At 43.2% G+C, this 26,942-nt stretch overlaps 1 protein-coding gene and 1 pseudogene across 5 annotated transcripts in view; one reads left to right on the top strand and one right to left on the bottom strand.

Moving 5' to 3' along the window:
• Window positions 1–26,942, bottom strand: part of Thrap3 (thyroid hormone receptor associated protein 3) — a 40,111-nt gene that overhangs the window by 1,873 nt on the left and 11,296 nt on the right. For 2 of the 5 annotated variants that reach the window (XM_052717978.1, XM_052717979.1), the window contains 9 exons: window positions 21,095–21,262; window positions 13,237–14,139; window positions 10,928–11,626; window positions 9,293–9,465; window positions 8,370–8,481; window positions 6,542–6,626; window positions 4,804–4,994; window positions 1,925–2,120; window positions 1,411–1,554 (listed from right to left, as the gene is read on the bottom strand). In XM_052717978.1, the coding sequence (XP_052573938.1) occupies window positions 1,411–1,554; window positions 1,925–2,120; window positions 4,804–4,994; window positions 6,542–6,626; window positions 8,370–8,481; window positions 9,293–9,465; window positions 10,928–11,626; window positions 13,237–14,139; window positions 21,095–21,231 (2,640 nt within the window). In that variant the 5' untranslated portion in view covers window positions 21,232–21,262. Of the gene's footprint in view, window positions 1–1,410; window positions 1,555–1,924; window positions 2,121–4,803; window positions 4,995–6,541; window positions 6,627–8,369; window positions 8,482–9,292; window positions 9,466–10,927; window positions 11,627–13,236; window positions 14,140–21,094; window positions 21,263–22,772; window positions 22,875–26,942 lie in introns of all 5 variants that reach the window. The other 3 variants (XM_052717980.1, XM_052717981.1, XM_052717982.1) reach the window with 3 other exon arrangements.
• LOC128098124 (uncharacterized) lies at window positions 14,935–15,043 on the top strand (annotated as a pseudogene).

Here is a 26,942-nt window from a genome sequence, read left to right as displayed (position 1 = left end):
AGAACACTTTCTCTGCTTTTTAAAAATAATTTACTATTTTAAATTTTATATGCATCAATCAGTGTTTTAAGCCTGCATGTATGTCTGTGTGTCAGTCAGATCCACTGGAACTGGAGTTACAGAAAGCTGTGAGCTGCCATGTGGGTGCTGGGAATTGAACCCGGATCCTCTGGAAGGGCAGCCAGTGTTCTTTCTTTCTTTTTCTTTTTTTTCCCCCAGTTTTTCGAGACAGGGTTTCTCCGTGTAGTTTTGGTGCCTGTCCTGGATCTCGCTCTGTAGACTAGGCTGGCCTCGAACTCACAGAGATCCGCCTGGCTCTGCCTCCAGCATGCTGGGATTAAAGGTGTGCGCCACCACCGCCCAGCCAATGTTCTTAACCACTGTACCATCTCTCCAGCTCTAGAACACCATTTCTCAAAGGAAGAATCTACCAAGTCAATCATACTAACATGTGAAATGGAACTGGGCCATTAGACAAGGAACAGCACACAAAAGCCACAGCTGGGGCTCCAGTACTTTCCACCACTCCCACCCTAGGCTGCCCTCTTGTAGGGCACCCCCTCTTCACTAGTATGAAGGAGGCAGTGTCACAGGACAACCTACATCTTGACAATCCCTGTTCTGACATCTTGGTGGAAAGTGAAGCAGCTTCTGTCTCATGCTTAGACTCTAATCACTCCACAGTTTCAGCAATCCACTCACAGAAGCCATTCTAAGCCAGTCTTAGGCTCCTGGAGGTCAGTTCAGCTGACTGCCAGCTGCGCCTGTCCAAGACTGCAGTGCCACAAGGACCACATCAGCTTGGCAGTGCTCCTTCCCTCCAGTGGCAAACAGAAGCAGGGAAGGGCCTTTCCTTTCACAGCAATCCCACACCTATTCAGGCCCTCTAGAAGCTTCAAACTGGCTTCCAACAATTAGGCACAACCCCCAGGAATTACATGGGCTTGGATACAGGCCTGCTGAATCACAGCAAGGCCAACAGAGTTACTGACTAGGCAACAGCCCAGCATGGGAACGATCCACAACACAGGTAAGAGAAAAACCCTCAGCGGCACTTCATTATGGTAACAGAACTTTCTTTCCTCCAACAGTTCTAGAGCTGTTTTTCCTGTCAATCCAGTAGTAAAGGTTGACAAGAGGCTGGGAGGGAGTGAGGAGTCAAAGTTCACAGGACAAGAAAGGCAACAGTAATATTCTTGTTTCTTCTGGAATCCAAAAACAGCTCAGAAGATAAACTGACTTATCCCTCCAGAGAAGAGCCATCTAGCTAGCACTATAGTAACACATTCACAGTGCTCTAAGCCTGTACACAAATTAGCAAGGTCAGACAGACCAATTAAAGCCTTCAAATCAGCTACTGTGTGCCAAAGGCTCTCTCTTGGCCCTTCCTGGTTAGTCCCAGACACATACCAAGTAATACTTCTTGCTTTTGGGTGTGTACTCTGGATCCCATTCCTCTTCCCGGTTTCTCTTTTGAAAATCATTGTTGCTGTTGTTGTTATTGTTACCAGAATAGTTTCCTCTGCCCCAACCTCTCCCTCTTGCTCGAAATTGCTGTAGAAATAAAGGAAGCAAAAGGAACAAGTCCATGTTAGCAGCAGAAAATCCCCTGCCTTCTGTTCAAACAGTTCAACTAGTTTCTACCCATTTCTTTCCTAGATAGTTCAGGGGGTACATACACATGGCCAGAGAGAGGGACTTCCTTCAAGCAAGATCAAGGTAATGGGGGAAGTTCTAGGATGGGAAGCTATAAAAGGCTTGGGTGTGATTATAAACAAAGAAACAAGTGAACATAGAAGCTTAGGGACCCAAAGAATCAACAACTGGCTTGCTTAGACCAGAGGCAAAAACTGATATCCTACTGATGTTCAGTCAGGACTAGAAGGAGCCAGAGGCTTAGAGAAAGAGGGAGGGAGGCCCTTACAAAGGTTCCCCGAGCTCTGCCGCCTCTTTCATTTGGACCCACGAAGTCTTTGGTCCCCAGCCTGGATTTGTCAAAACCTGTGGTGCTCTCCCCCCTCTCCTCTGCCTCCTCGGGGTACTCCTCTGCTTTGTAGGAGAGAGACGACTGGGAAGAGGAGGAGGAGGACCTCGACCGATCTCTTGCTCTGCGGTGCTTCCTACATGGAGAAGAAGGAGGAGGAAATTAAGATGGTCCTGACAGCCCCACAAACTACCAAGCAACTAGGTTACCACCAACCAACCTGTTCACCCCAACCCAACCAGCAGACCTGGGGCTTCCTCCTGGTTTTCTGAGTCATCTTCAGTGACATATCTGTTTCTAAGTTTGCCATTGAGTGCGTAGCAAACAGAAAGAACATGAAACACCCATGGCCTCCAGTATCATCAGTCTAACACGTGACCCAACAGAGAAGGCAAGCAGGTCTGTGGGAGTCACACTGGCCGGTTCTGACACTGCAGCAAACCCTTCTGTGAGTGTGCTCTAACTCCTGGTACTCAAAGAAATGCTGCTTTGCAGGCTGGTGCAAGGGGGTGGGAGGCACTCTAAGATAAAATAAAATGTCCAAACACCTTACTAATAAAACAAGTATTCAACAGTGACCAAAGAATTCCACATTACTCAGTTTATAGGTGATAAGAGCTGAGCAGAGTCTGGACTCAAAGCCAGTTCTAATTAGCCCACTAACTCTATACCACCACCTCCTACTGAGCTGAAACAGGTTGTGCTGTTAAGTCTAGAATCTGCAGCAACTCTTCCTGGAGTCGTATCTCTTCCTTTCCCTTCATCTGGGGGAAATTACAGACTAGACAAATTAGATTACTGTGATGACTCATTGTCTACACACTACAGGTTGGTGCCAGTCCTACGAGAGGTAAGAGGAGCTTACTAAATGACCCTGAGGTGTCAGGAGGACCAGCTCCTCAAAGCACTCCTGGGTCTTCCTTTCCTGAAAGCCCTTCGGGGCTGGAGAGGTGTTTCAGCTCCGAAGAGCCCTTGTTTCAAGCTCAGCACCCACGTGACAGCTCACAACCACCTCTAACTCTAGTCCTGGGAGCCAATGCCCTCTCTCTTGGCCTCCCTGGGCACCAGGGGCACACATGGTACACAGACATATGAGAAAACATTCAAATACATTTAAAAAAAAAAAAACCAAACAAACAAAAAAAAAACAAAAGACAAAAACTCTGCCCCATCCCACTTGTTTTGGTATCTACTTAGGAAGGGGAAAACTCCACATTGTTGTACTTATCATAACCAGAAGGTGAAAATCTAACCACTCTATTACTCAGTGCTATGGCAAGAAGTTTTCAGAAATAAGACTCTCAAGAGGTTCCAATTCGAGCCAGGCAGTGGTGGTGCACACCTTTAATTCCAGCACTCCACCGGGCTCTGCCTCGCGAGTGCAGGGATTAAAGGCGTGCACCACCACCGTGGCCCCGAAGTGCTTTTTACAAATGAAGAACAGAGAAATACCTTGAGGTCTCTGTCCCTGGGAGTGCACCTGACACTTCAGTCATTTAGTAACCTCCTCTACTACCTCTGGTAGGGCTGGCACTGACCTCTAGAAACCTGCTCTAAGCAACTTGTTCAAGTTATACTGCAACTCAGGGGTGGGCATATTTCAGAAATATCAGATTTACTCAATTCTGAGGTGCTTGTAGGGATTCACCCCCTTTCCACCAGTGGCAATGTAGTACACACTTATAAACACTTGGAAGACGGAAGATGATCAGGAATTCAAGGTCATCCTTAGCTGCTGTAGAGTGAGTAAAGCCAGCCTGAGACACAGCCTGCCAGTTCAAGTTCAGAACAGCAGAAATGTTGCTTTTTCAGTGAAAGCTCTAATTCGGTTCCATGTAAGGAACGATGACTGAAACCAAAGAACCTTCCACAATGCGTGCGCCAAGGCTGGTGTAGCTCAGCTGGAATGCACTTGCCTATCATGTGCAAGGCCCAGGGTTCTCTCAAGCACCACCACCCAAACAAAAAAAAAAAAAAAGGCACAAATAGAAACGTCATGGCATTGGCATGTTATGTTGTCCTACATAATTCAACAAGGCCTGCTTTGTTTAAGAAATATTTGGAACACCGCTTTTGAACTGTCTGTGAAACACCAACAATCCTGTCCTATCTAGTTTCAACTGATTCTTTAACCAGTATTTTTATTCTAATGTATTAGATGTAATATAGTATTTTATTCTAATTTTTATTCTAACAATGACTTTCTAAACTCTAAGCACACTGAGAAAATGTTCAATGAGAAATAACATGGCCAAAAGACCTGTTGAACAAACTTGCCAACTGACTCTCCACAAATCCTTGCAGGCATTCATTTCTTGCACAAAGCCTTCTTTCTTTGGACAAAGATAACCTTACTTACATATATAAGTTCTATTTTCTTTTTCTCAACAGGGTTTCTGTGTAGCCCTGGCTGTCTCTGTAGACCAGGCTGGCCCCGAACTCCCAGAGATCCGTTTGCCTCTGCTTCCAGAGTGCTGGGATTAAAGGCGTGTGCCACTACTGCCCAGCTTAGAAATTCTATTTTCAAGCTAGGAATGAAGATGCTGCAGATGTTGCTTTAGTTCCTAGCCCCGGAGTTCTCTGGATGAGAAGACCTGGTGTACCCAAAAGGAAAAGTATTGTGTGCTCTCACGTAATCCCAGCACTGGAGGGGCAGGGTTTGAGCAACCTGGTCTACACAGTAAGTTCTAGGCCAGCAAGGGTTTCATGTTCACACTCTGAGAAAAGGTGAAAACAAACCACCACCAACAAAGCAGTCTGGTGTGAGTAACTGAGACTTTACTCTGGAATCTAGGGTTAGAGGCAGGGGCATCACGTACTTCTGCTTCTTCGATCCTTTGTGAGGTTTCTCTGTTTTCTCAGTCGATCTTTCTCTTGAGTGGCTAGAGTCTCGGGAATCCACCGACTCTCTTGATTTACCTCGCTTAAGATCTCTCTCCTTATGTTTTTTACGACGCTCAATATCAAGGCGGAGATCAACAGGATCATCTTTGTATTTGCCTTCAGCCTGCTGAAAAAGATGCCAGAATTAAGGTTTTTGGGATCCAGACATGCTAACTTACTCACTCTCAAATGTGGTTTCTATCAATGGAGGCACTGGGAATCTAAGAGCCTCACCCCAGCCAGTTTGTGGTTTTTAAAAAATAATTAAGGTGCTATCTTTTGAAAATGCTGTATGTGAATCTTACTTTGCTTCCTGTGTCCCAGTGGAATGCCTCTGGCTAGGTGTATACGCTGAAATGGTCAAAATCAACTCTGGAAGGTGTTATTAGGCTTATAGGAAATGTTCACTTCTCCCTATCTAAAGTAGCCACCCACTACTGTGTGGAATCACCTTAAAGTACAAGAATAAGTTAAGACAAAAAAGCAACACTGGCCAGATCACCTCTGCAATGGCCTTCAATAACTCCAGCAAACTTCATGAGGGCAAATGCCTAAGATGGCTTCAGGGACATCATGTACTAGGACTTGTCTAATGGAAGTAAGTCCTGCTAACAGGAAGCTGTCCACACTGTATCAACATACACATGAACCATAAACTTTCTGATGTAATATTTCATTTAAATAGCAAGAATGATGGGAAGGGGGTTTATTATTTTATCAATCTGTTCTGAGAGCCTAAGACCTCTATAGACTCCCAAAGCCAATAAGTAAACAAATAAATGACAACAAAGGACAATGCAGCCACACTCCCTCGGCCACTGGAGGGCACCACTGAGGAGCTGACTGTTAGAGGCATGGAGCATAGACTTCTGCTGCTTCACTAGGGCCAGGCTGAGGGCATGTGGAGACAGGGAAAAGGGGAGAGATGGCACAAGAGTACCTCTCAACACTTTCAACCAAAAAGACAAATTTGTTTAGAAAATTTTAAAACAGTATTTTAAAAAGGTTTCAGTAGCATAGAACAGCCATCTTATTTCAAATTTCAACTGTATATATGAATGATGGTCAATAAATATTAAGATCATAAAAAACTCCATCTATATATTTCACAGTAAAGACTGCATGAGTCTAATCTTTTAGTAACAGTTTTATGTGCACATCATTGCAAATGTAGCCAGGCCATTTTAAAGTAACAGTAATCGACAGATGATATGGTACAATGTTAGGGAAAAACAAAAAAGCGCACCAGCTGTTGAACACAGTCTACTGAGTTAAGATATGAATATTTCACTCTGCTCTGACATGCATGTCTTTCTGAAATCATGGTTGGAAATAGTGCATGTAGACAGTTGATTTGATAATACTTACAAGCAGAAAAATAGCACAAAAAGTTTCTTCTCTCATCATGGGCACTTGTTCCAAAACGCCTCTCTTTTTTTTCTCAAGCTCACCTCAATAGACTCTGGGGTCATTTACCATATTCTAACCACTTCACAAAGGTTGTTGATACATTTTAATAAAAATTAACCCTTTGTAGTTCATTTTTAGAATTATGCCCATCCTTAAAAGAAAAACACAAACTTAAGTAGAGAGTAATTTAAACAAACACATTTCTGTCAAGTTCATGCCCAACGCACTCATTAGGTTGGAATTACTATCAAAGCAACAGTTCACCTTGTAGCCAGCTTCCCGGGGACTTTTCATTTCCTCGTGAGTCAAACCATGTTTTCTGAATGTACTGGGGGAAATGTCTATCCTCCTAAAATTAAAACACAGAGATTGTGGACTAGTCTACAGAACAATATTGGTTAACATTCTAGATCCTAGGGTGGGTAATGGAGTCACAGACAGTTACTTTTCATAGCTTATCGGTTATCAGTTATACCCTCCCCCTTTTAGTGTGTATGCCTAGCATGCATTCCATAATTGAGCTAGACCTGTAACACAAACATGCCTCCTCCTAAGATAATTAAAAAAAAAAAGTATTATATTCATTTATTCATGTGTGTGTGTGTTTAATGCACAAGCTACAGCACATGTGTGGAGGTCAGAGGACATCTTATGGAGGCAGTTCACTCCTACAATATGGGACCTGGGGATCAAACTCACTAAGCTTGGCAACATGCAACTTTACCCTGTGAGCCACCTTGCCAGCCCAAGTTCCTTCATTTTATTTTGGGGGTAGGCAGTACTAGGGACTGAACTCAGAGCTTTGCATATACTAGGCAAGCACTCTACCACTGAACCACAGCCCCAGCACTTTACTCTTTCCTGGTTTGTTTTATTTTGCTTTTTTCCACTATGTAGTAGTCCTAGCTGTCCTGGAACTTGCTATTCAGACCTGGCTGTTTTCAAACTCATAGAGATCTGCCTGCCTCTGCCTCCCAGTGCTGGGATTAAAGATGTGTACCTTCATGCCTAGGCTCTGTTCTTTCCTGATAGTGCTAATAGTTAGTAAGGCAGATTCAATCTTAGATTTGCTTATAATCATGTCTACTGCCCTGAATACATACATATGCTCTGCTAAACTAAAAGAGTAGTTTCCATTTCGAGAATCAAAGCACATGGGCCCATTATTTCTCTGTAATACTAGTTCTAGATGAGAAACTGCCCTAGACTGACACAGACCCTACCAGATGCTAAGTCTATGACGGTCTTACAAGCTTGGTCTTCCACGGTACTAAGATGATTGAGTACTCAGGAATTACAGGTTTCCAGACAAGATCTCCGTGTGTCTTAACACATTCCCTCAATTACAAGGGTTATTTTTTAAGCCTGCTGGACCTTTTTTTTTTTGTTTTTCGAGACAAAGTTTCTCTGTGTAGCTTTGGTGCCTGTCCTGGATCTTGCTCTGTAGACCAGGCTGGCCCCTAACTCAGATATCTGCCTGGCTCTTCCTCCTGAGTGCTGGTATTAAGGCGTGTGACACCACCGCCCAACTCCTGCTGGACCTTTTTCAAATACCTTAAGATAAGTAAATTTTAAGCTTCTCCCTCAACCCTCTTCCCCAGCAAATTCTCCTAAATGAAATACATGAAATAGATAGGTTGCTTAAAGAACTTAATATCTATTCTTACTACAGGGCCCTCAGGTTCCGTGGGCCCAATGTGAGAGACTACAGTTTTCAAAACATCCTTTCCATTCTCACATACAATGTTCCCAGAGAGCCAAGAGCCTTAGATAATGTTACCCTAAATTCTGGATCAAAAGTATATTAGCAGGAGAATGTAACAAGGTTGGTTTAATATCAAATGACAAGTTTTTTAATGATTTATTTTTATTTCATATGCACTGGTATTTTGCCTGCATGTATGTCTACACAAGGGTGCTGGATCCCCTGGAACTAGAGTTACAGACAGCTGTGAGCTGCTATGTGGGTGCTGGATGTTAAACCTGAGTCCTTTGGAAGAGCAGTCAGTGCTCTTAAACACCGAGCCATCTCTCCAGCCCCCAAATGACAAGTCTTTTATTACAACCCCCAGTGTAAGGCTGAGGACCTCACCTGTGTATCTCTGGGCTTTTCTTATTTTTAGCTGCTTCTTGTTCGTTTCCTCTCTTTAGGTATTTAGTAAAGCGTTCATGCAATGTCATTCCAGAGGATCCAAAGTGATGTTCTGTTAAGATTCAAAGAAATACATGAATAAGCTATCAAGGGCAGATACAATGTCCAATGAACCTGCACCACAGAGATACAACTTAGTATTCAAACCCATACAATCTACTGAAGGAGGGAAGGAAAGTGGCTGGTTTAGAAACAATCTAATGCTGGGCTTCTAGTTAGCGCCTTCATCTTAGGGACACGAGAGAAGGACAAAGATCCTGGTGCTTACCTCCCTGTAGGGCACAGGACCAATTATTACTGACTTTAACTCTAGATGGAGCCTGTAACCAGCCCAATTCAGCTTTCTAAATCATTGCTCTTGGCCATTTCTCAACCTGCCCACCTCCATTTGCCCAGGGGTTGACAGAACAATTTGGGAAAGAAATTCACACCACAAAGTCTACAAGAGACAGCTACAAAGGAAAAGAGGTAACGGAAAAGTCACTTCCCAGAGGCTGGAGAGATGTCTCAGAGATTAAGAAAGGTTGCTATTTGCCTAGAGGACACAAGTTCACTCTCCAGAACCTTTGTCAGAAGGCCCACAACCGAATGTAACTCTAGCTCCAAGGGATCTGACACCTTCTGGCCTCCATGGGAACCTCCCACCCCAGATACACACACATACACAATATAAAATAAATCTTTAAAAGGACACTCCCCATACTTCATGTAGAGGGTTTTGTTTATTATCATGATTACAGATTGCTAGCACCTTAAAGGATGTTCCTTTAAGATAGCCTTTAGCTTCAAAAGTACTAGAGGCTTCTCATTCCCTCGTCACCCTGTTTTAAGAAGACTAATGTACAGAAATGGTTTCTACTCACCTTTAACATGATGAACAATTGTCACGATGTGCTGAGCAAACAATTCTGAGGGGCTACGCTGAGACTGAGCTGACTGTATGTGCTGGAAAATGGAACGAAATTCCTGTTCCTTTTTATTGCTATGGACTAGGTCACGACAAAGCTTTCTTTCCTGAGCCAATAAGCCACTGGGTCTGAAAGACAAATACAAGGAGATTCAGTGTAACAAGAGATACACAAAGTTACAACTCTTTTTTTTTGGGGGGGGGGGGGGGGCGGTTTTGAGACAGGGTTTCTCTGTGCAGCCATGGCTGTCCTGGAACTCACTCTGTAGATCAGGCTTGCCTCTGCCTCCCAAGTGGCTGGGATTGAAGGTGTGTGCCACCACCTCCTGGCTGAAAGTCACAATTTTTTAACCATAAAAATATACTAATTTTCAAGATAGTTTTTTTCCTATATAACTCAAGGCTGGCTGTGACGGTGTAGAAGGCTGGGCACCAAAGCCAGGGCCTTGTGCAAACCAAGTATGTGAGTCTCCCAACACTGAACCATGGTTTCCTGTTATTATTTGGGGCCAGGGAGAGGAGGATGAACATGTGTGGCACGAACACGTGAAAGTCAGAAAGCAATTTGTAGGAGCCGGTTCTTTCCTTCCAGATCACCAGGCCTGGTGATGTCGCCTTTACCCCATGAACCATCGTGCCAGCACCCCCTTCCTTTTTCTGAGACAGTCCCAAAGAGTTTTAAATCTATCCACAATGCTCCTTTTCTCTACCAAAGTCCAAGTAATGTTACCATCACAACTAAGGAAAGATGGGTCCAAAAGCCTCTTTCATCACTGAGAGTCTTTACGTGGGGAAGTGTTAAACTTTGGTGACTGTATTCTCTACTGCTGCTTGTTTTAACACATAAAACAGATATGGTGAGGCGAGGTCATTCAATGAGGAACCTAAAGAAGCAAAGAGTGGGGCTGGTGGGATGGCTCAATGGGTAGAGGTGATGGCCTCGAAGTCAGATCTTGATCCCCAGGACCAACATGGTAGGAGAAAACTCCAGAAAAATGTCATGTCCTCTGACCTTCACACGCACGCTGTGGCATGTGTGGCCCCCCCATATGTGCCACTCTCCCCTTCTTAAGCAGAAGTGCCAAGAGTGGAGTGTGGCTCGAATGGCACTGAAGCAGAGTTCTAACTGGCTGGGCAGACAGGACTAAATCAAAACCAGCCAGTTGAGACTCTAGCATGCTTTCCTCAAGTTAGGGGAGGAAGGGACTAGATCCATCAATTTGAAATTTTCTGTTATTTAATGGTGGGGAAAATATTCTAGTGACCAAGTAAAATGGGGACATGATTCTCAAGGGTCTTCACAGGTAAAAGAAACAATGGGGGTAGGAGTTGGCTTGGAGGTGAAGACAGACCAAATAGCAGTTCCAAGTTCCCAGAAACTAAGTCAGCCAGTAGCAGCTGAAGACCTTCTTTACCCCAGTAATGCCTATGGGCCACAATCAATCTGTGAGCTGTCATCACTGGGTGACACACCCTCTCTACTCAGGGACAGACACAGCTATCCACACTGACAGGTGCAGCAAGGGGACATTTCCATTCTCAGGAAGAAGGGGGTAAGGAAGCCCCAGGATCAAAAAGGAGCGCTCCTCACCGTGCAAGGTCCTCATCAAAGGAGTCCATCCGGACATTGACCTGGGCCTCCCGAGTAATGGAAAAGGAAGACTTCCCTGAGGAAAAGTCTCCTTTGTTTCCCAGCTTGTCTCGGCTCTCAGAGGTCTTCCTCGGAGGAGGTGATGAATTTTTCTCCTGGACTGCCTTGTATGCAGTCACTCGGAAATTCTTTTCTGGCACAAAGCCCCTGTGCCCACTTTCGCTCCTCTTGGCCCCTCCACGCTCCTCCTTTCTGGATCTCTCTGTGAAAGGCTCATCCTCCAGATCCTCTGCTTTCCTCTGCTTTTCCTTCCCCGTATGCACCAGGCTCTCCCACTTGCCTGACTTCTCTTCCTCCTGGTTTTTGCTTGCACCGGCTATGATTTTAGACATAAATTTGGGCTCATCATCAAACTCAGGTTCCTTCCTTCCCTTACTTTTGTCCTTATCTTGCTCATCCATCTCCTCCTTGTGGAAGTCAGCCATCTTTTTCTCAAAGTCATCACGGAGCTTATACCTTTTGGGTGACTGGCTGCCTCGGAAGGGCTTCTCAGTGTCCGTCTTGGGAGCAAATGGGTCAGATTTCATTTTTACATCAGCATCAGAGAAGCTCCCCTTCTCTTTCAGCTTCTCTTTATCAGTATTTGTTTGTTTCTGCTCCTTATCTTTCCCATTCTCTGTTTTCTGCTCTTCCAGATACCTAGTTATAAAGACACAAGGGAGACACACAAGAGGCCTCCTGAGCATCCTGCTCTACCACAGCACTTCTCTTCCCGCTCTGGTTTTGACTCTCTGAGCAAACATACCTATAGATTCCAGGCTTATCAGAACTTTCTACCTGGTTTTTGTTTAATGATTACTGAAAAGAATCCTTCATGGATTTTGAACTTGGCATGTAAGAGTCAGTGGAGCTGTGCCTTACAAAGACATACAAACTAGAAGAGCAGTTATTTAGGATACTGAAAAACTTTTTTACTTACCTGTTATGTGGTCTAAGGGGAAATCAACTACAGTCTCACCCCAACTTTCACTCATTCATTTAAAATCTGCTTTCAGCAAAGTTAACAGAATGTTCAACCTTGGACTGTTTTGATTTTATACAACTCACATTTGGAAATACAAGTCTCAAAAAGAGACTTCAAATTTGCTTCAAGTCACCTAGAAGATCTACATAATGAAATATACTGTGAACACATAAAAACAAAATACTTGTTAATAGGGAAAGAATACGGAGGTGGCAAAATCATTATTCTCCTTAATGGAAAAGAAGAGACCAGACTCAAATCTACATTCTGTCCTGGTAAGGAACCAAACACACTGCAAAGCAAACTAACTGCAGCTAAGCACAGAATGTGAATATATGCTAATTATGAGCAATGCTAAACAAACTAGTTACATGAATGAGCATGACAAAGAACCAAGGGACCAGAGAATGTGCTAATAAGAGTCAGAACGGAAGGAGGAACCTCTCTAAAACATGGTCCTGGCACCTTTGCTGTAGCCTCACTCAAGAACATCCATCCAGTCCACACAAGAACAATTCTTTTTTTTTTTTTTTTTTTTTTTTTTTGGTTTTTCGAGACAGGGTTTCTCTGAGTAGCTTTGCGCCTTTCCTGGAACTCGCTTTGGAGACCAGGCTGGCCTCGAACTCACAGAGATCCGCCTGGCTCTGCCTCCCGAGTGCTGGGATTAAAAGCGTGCGCCACCACCGCCCGGCAAGAACAATTCTAATTCCAACTTACCATGCTCCCTTCCAGAGTAGCATACCCTCTTCTAAGATGAAGCCTGGGAGCTTCTACAAGGGCATACACTCACCCTGTGTTCTTAAAAAAAAAAAAAAAGGTTCTCCTGGACTAAGCCTTGGGCTTTCCTATTCTGCCAGTCTCCTCAGAGTGTGGCTCTTCACCATGGCAGTCCCACGCACACCAAACATGGCAGATGGTGGATCCTAGAGGTCTATAGCTCCAAGGGCCAGTCATGTTGGTAAAGACATGCTTTTTGGCAGCTGACCCACAAACCTCTACTGTTTTCTGGCTTAGACTGGTAGAATCCAAGACAAGTTTTTAAATGTGCAAACATTACCACAGACTAAAGAAACTTATGCTGCAATAAAAATTCAAGAAAGCTAGAGTTAAGCTAAAGGTTTCCCTGGGTGTCTCCTTTAATGGCAGCTAATGAAAAGCCGAGGAAGCAGGAATTACTTTATTACCATTAATCAGAGGTCTAACTCAGGTGTTACTATGGTTGAATTGCTGCTGGCTAGTGATAACTACGTGGGGATGGGGAAGGATGGGGAAATGAGATACTTGCCTTTTTGTGTATGCTGCTGCTCCTGAAGCAACGCTCTCCTCTTTCTGAGATGAACCATATGCAGAGCCAGTGGCTGGGGGACTCTTACCCACAGGACTCTTTTTAGATGGACTCAAAGACCCAGAGCCATGGTCAAACTGACCTTGGTGTGTTCCAGACTGATATCCAGCACCACCTGACATAGACGAGCCCATCTGGGATGTATTAGAAAGCGGAGGACTAGGTTTTGGCACAGGGCTAGGGCGCGGTGACCTTCGCCTAACCACCACAGACTGGAGGGGGCTTTTGAGAGCTGGGCTTCTCTCCCGGGGGCTCAGATCAGAAACTGAGGCCCGTGATGCAGAACCAGTGCTATAGGTGGTAGCATCTGGCCATGGCTTTGAGCTCTCAGACCCTTTTATATCTTGAGAGGCACCTCCAGAAAATGTCTGCTCCTTGGCCTCATCTCCCTGGTTATCACCAGCTGCCTGAGATGGCCTGCTATCCTTGGAAGAGGACTTTTTCTCTTTTGTAGACTTGCGCTTAGACGATTCAACCCTGCTGTGGTTGGAGGATGACCGGGAGGATGAGGAGCGCCTTGACCTGTCAGAGGATGACTTATCAGAGTTCCTAGAATGGCTCCTGGACCGTGGTGAAGGGGACCTTCTCTTTGGGGACCGGGATCGGGAACGGCCCCGACGAGGGCTGTATGCTTGCCGGTAGTTCTGCCAATTGGACCGATAGTTTCCATAGCCACCTCGGTTATACTGGCCCCATGGATAAAAACCTCTGTTTCGCCCACGGAAATAATAGGGCCTCCGGTAGCCTCTGTTGTGACCTCGGAAATCTCGATTCTGATACACTCGAGGGTGATTTCTTTCTCTGTTATGAGCTGGAGAATACGATCTGGAACGAGACCTAGAACTGCAGAGGAAGGGAATGGGGAAAATGTTTTTTTACACAGCATTTTTATTTAAAAAACAACTGTCAACAAAGGTAACACTGCAATTCCTACTGTTCTGTATCATTTATTTTCAGCTTTGTTTTGAAAGCAAGGGTAGGGATTAAAGGTGAGCACCATCACGAGCAGACCAGGTCTGCATTCTTGCCCTTCCATCTAATCTCCAAGCAGCAGCCAGTGACCTCTGAACCCACAGGCCAGATCCTGCCACTCTGCTCACAACACAGCAGTGGCTGTGACCCTCCTCAGGAGGCCCAGTCTACTCTTCCTTCTGTAAGGTCTACACAGGCTCTGCCTCAGGCCCCATGGGCTCCGCCCCCATGTCAAGGCTCTAGCAGCAACCCATGGAGGCCTTTTCTGGTTTTTCTAAAACTGGACCCTCATACCCGCCCCTGCTTTTTTGAGAGCAAGCGTTTGTCTCTTTGCCCACAGCTGCATCACTAGAGCTTAGAGTTGCTGACATAAAGTACATGCTCAACATCTGTCCGATGAAAGAGTTAATAAAGAAATTCCCCCTCCCCCCACAAAACAGCAAGGTATAAACTTAAACATCAATTTTCCCCCCTCAATTCTGTAAACTAAAGACACAGGCACAGGAGATGTAGCAAGATCTCTGGCTCTCACACTCTGGTTCCAACACTCCCATTCTAGTCCCCTCTCAGTAAAGGATGAATGTCTTAAATAAAGACCCGAGCTTGTAAAAGCACAGTTGTAACAGCTTCCTATCAAACAAAAAAGCACAGCTATTAAAAAAAAAATTCTAGGGCCATACCACCCTGAACGTGCCTGATCTCAGAAGCTAAGCAGGGTCGGGCCTGGTTAGTTCTTGGATGGGAGACCGCCTGGGAATACCAGGTGCTGTAGGCTTAAAATTAAAATTATAAAAAACAAAACAAAAAAACCCAAAAACAAACAAACAAAAAAAACTTGAAAGAATCTGCCAAAATCAGATCAGAAAAACATGAAACCCTGATTCTGTGCTAGAGACTGAAAATCATCTATTTAGGTCAAATTTCTGTGGCTGAGCTTCCTGATCTCATTGAGGCACCACAAGAGGGCACTATCTGACCCAAGCACAAGGACCAGAGCAAGAGAGCTAGGGAAAAGGTCCTTTTAACTCGAGGCAGCACTGTGTTCATTTTAATACAGAACTCTGAAGGAGCCAAGATCCACTGACAGAACCACGGGTGCTCATAGGAGACCGTCTAACATGTCCAAGAACACAAAGCCATGGACAACCAGAAGCACGAACAAAAAAAAAAAAAAAAAAAAAAAAAAAAAAGGCCAGAGCCAGGGCCTATGAATGGCTATTAGCTAGTTTTTTATCAACTTGACAGACACTAAAGTCATCAGAGGAAGGGGCCTCAATTGAGAAAATACCTCCCTAAGATCAGGCCTGTACAGCATTTTTTAAATTAGTGATAAATGGGGGAAGGGGCCTAGCCCATTGTGAGTGGGGCCATCCCTGGACTAGTGGTGCTGACCAAGTCACGTAGAGCAAGCCAGTAAGCAGCTCTCCTCCGTTGCTTCTGCACCTGCTCCCTTCAGTGATGGACAGCAATATGGAAGGTGTAAGCCAGATAAACCCTTTCCTCCTCAACTTGCTTTTGGTCGTGGTGTTTCATCACAGCAATAGTAACCCTAAGACAGCCTGTAAGTCAAAGATTAGGGCAGGCAGCGTCAAGTCTGACAACCTGAGCTCATTTTCAGTGTGATCTGATCTCAAGGACCCATGGTGGGAAGAACCAACTCCCACAAGTTGTCCTCTGATTTTCACATGTGTAACACACACATACAAATTTAAAAAAAAAAAAATGGTTTGTACAAATTCACTGAGTTCCTCCCCTTTGAGAGACTTGGTCTCATGGAGTCCTGGCTGGCCTCCAACTCTCAGAGAACTGCCTCTCTGTCTCCCAAGTGCTAGGATTAAGGGCACTTGATAAGGTTCTTGAATACCATTTATTCTGCCAATTATGATATTAATATTACTAGGGAATACTGCAAGAATATTTCCTCAAAAATATAGAATCGCTTCAGGAACAATAGCATGATCAAAGTATATTTATTGTATTCATGTACGGAAACAACATAGTGAAAATCTATTATTTTGTACTAATTAAACTAAGAGTCTAGCTAGGCGTGGTAGTGCAGCACACCTAGAGCCCCAACACTTTTGAGGCGAAGGCAAGAATATCCCAAGGCTACACAGCAAGTGTGAAGATACTGTCTCAATAAACAACAAAAACAACTAGGGAATGGAGGTGACTGTGGTTAAAAGCATTTGCTACTCCTCCATAGGACCAGAATTTGGTTCCCAGCACCCATAGTATAAGTTCACAATCATCTGTAACTCCAACTCCAAAAGATTTGACTTTGTCTTCATCTAGCTTCTGCAAGCATAGGCACAAACACAAAACAAAAACCTTCAGGTAAGTATGTTAGTGTACATGTACGATCCTAGTTACCTGGGAAGCTTAGGTAGGAGAACTGAACCTAGAGGATGGCCTGGGTGATTTAGCAAGACCCAGTTTGAAAACAAAATTGAGAAGGACTAGGGATGTAGCTCACTGGTAGAGAACTTACCTACCACACAGGGGTAGCATTTCAGTTAAAAATGTGGTCTTTCCAGTTAATGAACTTGCCTGAGGGGTTTTTGGGTTTTTCTGTTTGTTTTGGTGCTGGTAACCAAACACAGAACCTTACACACACTGAGCAAGCACTCTCCCATGGGGTGACACTGAGCTATGTTTGCTTATATTTTTTTGTTTTTGAGACAGGGTCTGACTATGTAGCCTTGAATGGCTTCAAACTCAAGAGATCTGCCTGCCTCTGCTTCCCAAATGCTGGGATTAAAGCCATGTGCCAGAATGCCTGGCTACATTTGCTTTTAAAATAATTCCTGAGGCTGGCCAGATAGCTCAGGAGGTAAAGGTGCCTGTCACCAAGCATTTCAACCAAGTTCCACGTAACAGAAGGAGAGAATCAACTCCTGCAATGTGTTCTCTGACCTCCGTAAGTTCACTGTGGCATTGCTTGCCCATATACATTTCACTGTGGCATTGCTTGCCCATATACATACACACAAATAAAAGTAACAGAAAGTAATAAGGAGCTGGAGAGACGACTCAGTGCTTAAGAGCATTTGCTCCTGAAGCAGACCTGTGTTTGAGTCAACACTCTCATGCTGGCTCACAGCTATATATTAACTCTAGTTTCAGGGAATCTGCCTCTCTTCTGGCCTCCAAGGTCACTGTATGCACGTGGTGCACAAACACACAGACAGGCAAAACACTCACACACATAAAATAAAAACAAACCTTTATTCAAGGTCTTGCTTTGCAAAGTCTCTTACCCATGGCAATTCAGAGTAATGAATACTATGTGGTAGTAATTCCAGAAATATACAATTCTTTAGTAGCTTCCTCCGGTTATTTGTTTGTGTGTGGGTATGTGCACGCCACAGTGTATTATGCATTGGAACTCAAGGACAACTTCAAAGAGTTGGTTTTCTTCTACTTGTGGATCCCTGGAATCAAACTCATGTCCTTAGGATTGGCACCAAGCTCCTTTATCCTCTGAGCCACCTTGCCAGTCTAATTCTTTGGCATTTACCATGTTTTAATAGTTTTTATTGTGATAAATTGTTATTAACATTCTACTTCATTATGCTTTCTGTAGTTAATCTCTTTCTGTAGCTAATTTGCAAATTTAGCTTTATCACAGATGTGTATACAGGAAGAAACAGTACTATGTATAGGGAGGGATCAGATCTAATACCAGGCATACACTCAGTCTTGGGACAGATAAGGAGCTACTACTGTAACTCTATTTAGCAGGCAGTGTTGTTTTCTTCCTTCCTTCCTTCTTTTTTTTTTTTTTTTTTTTTCTTCTCGAGATAGGGTTTCTCTGTGTAGTTTTAGTGCCCATCCTGGATCTCACTCTGTAGATCAGGCTGGCCTCAAACTCACAGAGATCTGCCTGGTTCTGCCTCCCGAGTGCTGGGATTAAAGGTGTGTACCACCACTGCCAGGCAGGCAGTGTTATTTTAAGGACTTGATAACTAAGCAAATACTACTTTTTTTTTTTTTTTTTTTTTTTTTGGTTTTTCGAGACAGGGTTTCTCTGTGTAGCTTTGCGCCCCTCCTGGAACTCACTTGGTAGCCCAGGCTGGCCTCGAACTCACAGAGATCCGCCTGGCTCTGCCTCCCGAGTGCTGGGATTAAAGGCGTGCGCCACCACCGCCCGGCAGCAAATACTACTTTTAAGGAGAAGCTTACCTTCACTTTAATCTAAAGGTAAAAGAGAACTGGTTTCCTAGTATTGCTCATGGTCTTAGATGTATCTACACCACGAAGAACAACTAGCAAAGATGCATCTAATTTCTGATTAATGGTTGCTATTTAAGCAAAATTTAAAGTCAAGATAAAAACTTACCTTCTATATTTTTCATTCAGAACCAGTAACAATTAAGAAAAGAAAGGAAAGGCAGATGCAGGCTATGAAACAGAATAGGACCCCATTGAAGGGCTCTGTTTGAAGGAGGTGACCCATCACCAGCACTAAGAAGGGTATAATTCATGTTCCCGTATTTAGGCCTACTGATGCTTTTGTTACCAATTACTAGAGTAAGGAGGACCCTGTGGCCACCTGTACCCAAACCTGCAGTCACTGTAGGATGCAGAAACAAGAGGCTCTGCAGACTGCAATGAAGTTATTTAAGAAGTCACTGAAAAGGATACAGTCTGTGAAATAAAGGGGAAACAATGAACTTTCTCCAGTTCTGTAGAACTCAGCAGTTAGTTAATTTAAAGGCATGGTTTCTCAAACTCTCAGGATAGATACTTTCCTTGTAGGAGAGGGAAAACAAAAGGAAACAACAAAAACAAAACCATGAAACAGACAAGCCAGAAATAAAAAATTGAGCATACAGTGCCAAACTTATCTGTTTCTTAAAAACAGAAGTCAGGCAACAGTCAAGATAAAAAGCATGTTTTCTAGGGGCCAAAAAAAAAAATTCTTCCAGAGTTAACCGCACTTACATTGGCTCTAGACCTACCCAACAAACTGCCTGTTTACAACACTGCTCTTCATTTCTCAAGTCAATCTCCACGCCAAATCTGTAGGCCAGGAGACAAGACTGCCCAGAATTCCCGCTCTTTCCGAGATGGGTGTCACATTTTGATCTGGTCTGTGTCAGTTCAGTTTTGTTGTTCAGTCATGCTTGACTTTGAACCAATTATTTAGCTTCCACTTACTGAATTAAAACTTCAATGCTGCCGGGCGGTGGTGGCGCACGCCTTTAATCCCAGCACTCGGGAGGCAGAGGCAGGCAGATCTTTGTGAGTTCGAGGCCAGCCTGGTCTACAAAGCGTGCAAAGCTACACAGAGAAACCCTGTCTCAAAAAACAAAAACAAAAACAAAAACAAACAAAAAAAAAACTTCAATGCTATCTTTCAGAACAAAATGAGCTGACAATGAAATTTAAGTCACCTAAATCAAGGCTGGGTACAAGGCAGTGCTCACAAAGAACCTCTCTGTTCCACCCCATGGCCTTGATATTAATTTATCTATTGAGGTATAAACATAAAATCAGCGGTTTCCCCTTCAGTCTCCATACTTCTCCTTTTGTCTAATTTCTGGTCTTAATTTTGAGACTGACTTTTCGCAGATTTCATTGAGATTGAACTGACTTTTGCTAGGAAAGGGAATTTTTTTCTTTAGCCAATAACACATTTAATGTTTAAGTGCTATAGAGCTACAGAAGTCATCAGAACAAAACTTTATTGACATTATTAAAGAAGTTCTAAGGTCATAATCAAGTCAAGAAAGACTCTAGACACTTGTCAGGAGACTTTTTTTTTTTTTTTTTTTTTTTGGTTTTTCGAGAAAGGGTTTCTCTGTGTAGCTTTGTGCCTGTCCTGGAACTCTCTATGTAGCCTCAGGCTAGCCTCCAACTCTCAGAGATCCGCCTGCCTCTGCCTCCCGAGTGCTGGGATTAAAGGCGTGCACCACCACTGCCCGGCCAGTCAGGAGACTTTCTAAGAGGATAAAGTGATAAAGTAGTACCTTGCTCGTTCAATTTGAAAGAAAAAAAAAAAAAAAAAAAGGAACTATACAAAATCCCCTTCAGTATTTACACTAGTATTTCCCAATACTCACATGAAGAAAATTATAAGCATTAAAAGCTTTTAAAATCAATCCTTAGAAGAAAATTTAAAACTTTTTAATCCCAGGATTCAAGAAGATAAGACATAAGGATCTCAAGTTCAATGCCAGCCTGGACTACAGAAACTGTCTTAAGAGAACAAAACTACCATGCTTTCAATGAGTGAGAAACCTGCCTTAACAAACAAACCATCGAGAGAAGACGCTGGGCATCTGTTGGCAACAACTGAAATGGAGATGTTTATTGAAGGTTTGAAAATTAAATTTATTTTCCCATTTAGCAAAAGAAAACTGTTGGTGTTTTTCACACTGACTTTTAATTTTAAGATCTGTTTTGTTAAATAAATGCAACCTGTTAGTGACCAGCACATTAAATATATACCCGTGATCTCTGGTAAATTCTAAAAGTTAACTGAGTTTAGTGGATTATGGTTTCTCCCCAATGCAATGATATTAATACTATTAATCCTTAGTTGTCCTTTCATTTCTGATAAGTAAGTTTGGTTTAAGCCTTCAAAATCACATTAGTAAAGATAACCAAATATACGATGATTTCAAGCAAGGAGTTTAGACACAAATGAAATGCCTTCTTCTAAAGTGAATAGAAGTATGCACTGTCAAAGATCAGAAATTAAGCAAATAGCCTGACAATGAAAACCCTAACTGCCATGTGACAGGAAAAGCAGTGACCAAAGTCCTTCAATACCCAAAATAACACAATCATTTCAACATACAAAACCACACCCCCTTACCTCAGCCTGCGCTTCCTTGAACGGGAGACAGATCGGCTTCTGGACCGAGACTTGGAAAACGATCGAGACCGAGATCTGGATGCAGATCTTGAGCGAGAAGATCGAGACCCAGACTTGGATTTGTTTGTTTTTGACATCGTGGAAGAGAGGGTCGCTGTTCAGTAACACCTAATATAAGAGGGAAGAGGGTACATTCAAACAAATACATGAGTCTGCAAATCCCAACTTCTCTAAGGGGGGTGGGGTGGGGGGTGGAAGACAGACAACGGGACGCAGACCACAACAAATTATTCTAAAAACCAACCCTTGGCTAGGAATGTTCATGAACACCAGTAATCCCAGCACTTGGGGGGAGAGGCAAAAGGATAGAGTGGTCTATGTAGTTACAGCCAGAGCATCATAACAAGACCCAAACTCAAAAACCAAAACAACCTTACTCTCTTCTACTTTGTATTTTTAGATTTGGGACCAGAGAGACAGACGAGTACTATTGCTCTAGCAGAGGACCTTAGTTCAGTTCCTACCACATTATGGCTCACAACCACTGTACCCTCTGTCTGTCTGTCTGTGTAGTCCAGAAAAGGATGTCAAATCCCCCAGAGTTAAGAGTTACAGTAGACTGTTCTGAGTTGCCCAATGAAGGTACTGGGAATTGAACTTAGGTCCCTTACCATAGCACAAGCTCTCAGTCACTGAGCCATCTCTCTAGTCCAAGACTAGATTTTAGAACTCAAGGCCTTATACTCCCATGGTAAGCCTTTTACCGACTCAGCTGCCTCCCCAGATTCACTGATTTTCTAGTCTCCATATTTTTTTTTTTTTGTTCTTTGAGACAGGGTTTCTTTGTATAGCCTTGGCTGTCCTGTCCTAGAACTAGCTCTGCAGACCAGGCTGGACCCGAACTAAAGACATCTACCTGCCTCTGCCTCCCAAGTGGTAAGATTAATGATGTGTACCACCACCACCACCACCACTATATTCTTTAGGAGTCATACTGCGTAAGCAGTCTCAAGGCCAAGTGTACTAGTACACATCTTTAATCACTACACTCAGGAAGCAGAGACAGATCTCTGAATTTGATGCCAGCCTGGTCTACATAGCGAGTTCTAGGCTAGCCAGGGCTACAAACAAGACCCTGTGTTTTCTCCTGCCTCCCTGCCAAAAAAAGAAAAAGACAATGTGTCAATCAAAAACATAAAAAATAACTTGTCGAGTTTTTATATAGGTTCTGGGGAACCAATCTTAGGTTGCTAAACCTGCATAGCTAACACTTTTCCCAGTGAGCATCCTCCTGGCCTCCAGTATATTTTTATGATTTACTGAATGCGCCTGAGTGCTTAGTATACATGTCTATATGTGCATAAGGTGTATTCCTGATATCCAATAAGTCAGCAAAGGGTGTCAGGTGCCTTGAAATTCAGGAGTTAGAGTTATGGATGGCTGTGAAGAGGCACCATGTGGGTTCAGGGAACCAAACTGGAATCTTTTGCAAAAACAATAGTGCTCTTAGTCACTGAGCCATTTCCCCAACCCCTCCCTGAGACATTTAGTATCAACACAATCAAATGGTATGACCTGGCATATCAGAAATAAGGAGAGAGAAGGGAACTTTCAATGGCCACACTCAAGGCAGTACACAGACATTCTTGTCAAACTAGTAAGATAACTGAAGACCTGCCTGAGGCTATATATAGTTGAGTTGGTAAAGTGGCAGCTCCTGGGTTCAATCTCCAAACCACGTAAAACTTGAGTATGGTGGTGTATGCTTGTCATCCCAGTACTGAGGAGACAGGCAAGAGGATCAGAAGTCAAACAAAGGTCACACCACATGGCCTGTTCAGGGCAAACCTAAAAAACACCAGACCCCATCTTAAAAAATGAAGGGAGGGAATGAAAAGAAAAAGGGTAACACGACACACCAGTTATGAAGTTAACACGGCATGCCCTGTTTGTGCTATTCGCCTCAGGGTAGTTGGAGTAGGAAAGCAGAGCTCAGGTGAAATTTTAAACATGTTTACTATTTTCTTCCTTTCTCCTGAGACTGTACTCTCCAGAGTAAAAGGAAGAGGGGAGAGAGGGGAAACAACATTAAGAGCAGCTGCCATACCTCTAGGGAACACTTTCAGAGACTCTGAATCCCACCTATATTCAAGAAGCAAGTTACAGACCTCTTTCTGACACTTCTGCTATTAAATGGCTCACATGTGACTTTGTACTAAAATCAGTAAACAATTTTAATTCAGAGGTCTTACAATGTATAGAAAATATTTCCACCTGCATCAAACACTTTCCTCAGGGGTAGGAGTCATTCTTCTGGTGACTTTACTGCTGAAACAACTTAAAAAGATTTGTTTTAATCCGCATGTTATAAAAACAAAATTACTCAGAAACTAAGTATTGAAATACTTTTTTTGTTTGTTTTTGAGATAGGGTCTTACTACGTGGCCCTGGCTGGCCTGGAATTCACTATCTGGAACCAATCTTGCCAAGACCTCCCTGCTCTGTCTCCTGACGAGTGCTGGGATTAAACGCATAGCTATTTCTTAAATTTTGAACTTTATACAATTTGGTTAAGATTGCTTTCAAATAACCAATGGATACAAATATAAATATTTAAAATAGTCTAACACAGGGCACAGTTAAAGAATGCTCCAGTTAGCTCCTATAAGGCTAAAGGCAACAGGATTCTGGGTTTGAGGCCAGCCTCAAAATCTTAACTACACAGACAGAATCTCAAAGTAAAACAAAGAACTACAGGACGAAGTGCATCCAACAGTTAACAGGGACACCATTCTCTCCGCAGAACAGGGAAGAAACCTGGAAAAGACCAGGGAAGGGCAGCAGAGGAAAGTAAGGGCACTTCTTCACTGCTTTATTTGTAGCCAACAACTTCCAAAGCCATTTCCTCAGTTCAAAAAAACTACATTCCACAAAATAACAGTACCAATTATTTTGTTTACTTATTTTTCATGTTGTCCAGGCTGGTTTGGAATTCCTGACCCCAGACAGAAGTCCCTGCATCTGCCCAAGTAACTGAAAATACAAATATGCACACAATGAACACCTGACAATTCTTCTGAAGTCCCAGACCAATCTACACTACAATCCAGCCCAGGCTACACATATACACAAGATCTTGTCTCAAAAGAACTTATTTCCACACAAACCTCAATTTAAAAAAAAAATGACTGTTGTGCAGTGGTGGCACTAGCCTTTAATCCCAGGCAGATATGTCTGTGAGTTGGAAGTTTACAGAATAAGTTAGGACAGCCAGGGCTACACAAAGAAACCCTGTGTGGGGCAGGGGGGGAGGGTATGGATGATGACCATCTATCTGTCAGACATAGCAATACCTGCCTATAAACCTTACCACTTGGGAAGAATGAAGAAGTCAAGTTTAAAGGCAACCTGGGCTCTCCATAGCCAAGTTCCAGGCCAGCATGGGTTACAGGATGAAACTTTGTCTGAAACAAGTAAACAATTAAAACCTGTCACAATACTGCCATTGAACCAAGTTATTTTTCACTGTGGTTCAATCTCAAGTCAGTCTGTTCTTCCTTTTTTAGTCTTGGTATCTCTTCATATGACAAACTAGAACATCAAGTAACTGGTCTCAGAAAATCCATGCTAAACTACGTAACAAAAAAAGAAGGGAGGAGGCAGAACAGGTGGATCTCTGAGTTCAAGGCCAGCCTGGTCTACATGGTGAGTTCCAGGACAGCCAGGGCTACACAGAGAAATCCTGTCTTGAAAAACCAAAACGGGGGTGGAGGGGGTATTCAAGACTTTGGCATCTCAAATTTAAGAAGAGTAGCCGATTCCTTTCTAACACTGTGATTCATTGTGGTTACTCTGGTCTCCAACTTAAGCCAACCTCTTCTAACAGAGCTCAATCTCCAAAGACCACCAGATGGCTAGTAGTCTGTGAATGGATGGGGAATGTGAGCTCAAGCCCAACTATCAGTCATCCACTGACGACAGATGCTACTCAGGCTTCTTATTTAGCTACAGAAAAAAACTGGAGATACTATATTGCTCAATGATAAGAATTCTTGGGGTTGGGGATTTAGCTCAGTAGTAGAGTTCTTGTCCAGTATCCATAGGTTCAATGCCTAGTACAACCAAAAATAAAGATAGTATAGCAAAATATGGTCTAATGCCCAATCCTGTTATCTCAGTATTTCCAAGATCAAGACAGGAGAGTTGGACAAGTTTGAGATCAGCCTGGGCTACAGAGAGACTATCCCAAAAAACAAAAACCACACTAAAAACTATGCTGAGAATGGTGTTGCATGCCTTTCAACCCAGCACTCAGGAAGCAGAGGCAGGCAGATCTCTGTGAGTTCAAGGCCAGCTGGTCTACATATCCGGCCCCAGGCCAGCCAAAGCTATATATATTATATATATTAAGACTGTCTCCAAAACAAACAAAACCTAAATTAGAGGTGAAAGAGAAAGCTCATCCATTAAGAGAGCATACTGCTCTTCCACAGGACCTGGGTTCAATTCCCAGCACCCACACTAGACATCTCAAACTTTACAGTTCCAGGGGATCCAATGCCTCTGACCTCCAAGGACACCTGTACTCCGGTACACATGCCCACACACAGACACAGACACATCATATAAAATAAAATACACCTAAACATTCTTCTCATCATTCTATCAGACTCACTGAACAATTTCTGCCCTATGCATGCCTTTGTTTGTAAATACAGAAAATGAAACTGACAAGTTCCCTGTCCCTGTAGAAAACTTTTTGGAAATTTCTGGTTTGTTTTGGTGAACAGTGATAAAAACACCAGAGATCTTTTTCAAACTGCATCACTTCTTTTTAAGTCTTCTTGCTGTTAAGGACCACACCAATTGGTTCATTGTGACATAGCATACTGATACAAAAGATGTTAACTATAGCAGAAAACAAGGCCCAAGGTACAGAGAAAACATTCCAGTAACACTGTGGTCCACTCACCCTCCCAATTCCAAATGAAGAAGTTCTCAGTCTCCAGCACCCTAGAATGCATCTTCATTAGGGGATAGAGATATTACTGAGGAATATAACTGCATCTTCATAAACAGAATTTGGAGAGAGATATGCAGAAGGGAAATGTGAGACACAGGGAGAAGAATGGCCACCATAAACCAAGAAAAGAATAAATCATTCCCTTGCGGCTCGCAGAATGAAGCAACAACCTGCCAATACCATGATTTTGAACTGCTGGCCTATATCAGACACTAACAACAACGCTGTTTAAATCACATTTTGTTACAACAGCCACAGCAAATACAGTAACTCTGTACTATCCACAATTTTCTGGGAGTTTGTTTGTTTTTGTGGGTTTTATGATTTATCTTTTGATTTATTTTATGTGCACTGGTGCTTTGCCTACATGTATTTCTGTGTGAGGGTGTTGGATCCTCTGGAACTGGAGTTACAGACAGTTGTGAACTGCCATGTGGGTGCTGGGAATTGAACCTGGATCCTCTGGAAGAGCAGCCAGTGCTCTTAACCACTAAACTATCTCTCCAGCCCAATTTTCTGGTTAAAAAACAAAAAACAAAAAAAACATTTAAGAAAGTGTTTCCTGTTATTTCAAAATAGACATAAAGGTTAGCATTAAGGGAGGAAATAGGCTAAAGCTAATTAATCTAAAATGGATAATCACTGGCTGGTAAGATGTCTTAGCAATTCAGAGCACTTCTTCCAGAGGTTCCAGATTTGATTCTCAGCACCCACATGGCAGCTTACAACCATCTGTAACTCTAATTCCAGAGGATCCAATAACTTCTGGCCTTTGAGGGAAGGCAACAGGCACTTAAGTGGTGTACACACGTACACACACGTAGG

The sequence above is a fragment of the Peromyscus californicus genome, unplaced genomic scaffold, assembly GCF_007827085.1.
Source record: "Peromyscus californicus insignis strain IS unplaced genomic scaffold, ASM782708v3 Scaffold_5__1_contigs__length_169319896, whole genome shotgun sequence".
NCBI classification, from domain to species: Eukaryota; Metazoa; Chordata; class Mammalia; order Rodentia; family Cricetidae; genus Peromyscus; species Peromyscus californicus.
Note: the sequence above shows the minus strand (reverse complement) of the source record. Positions and strands in the feature narration are given on the sequence as shown.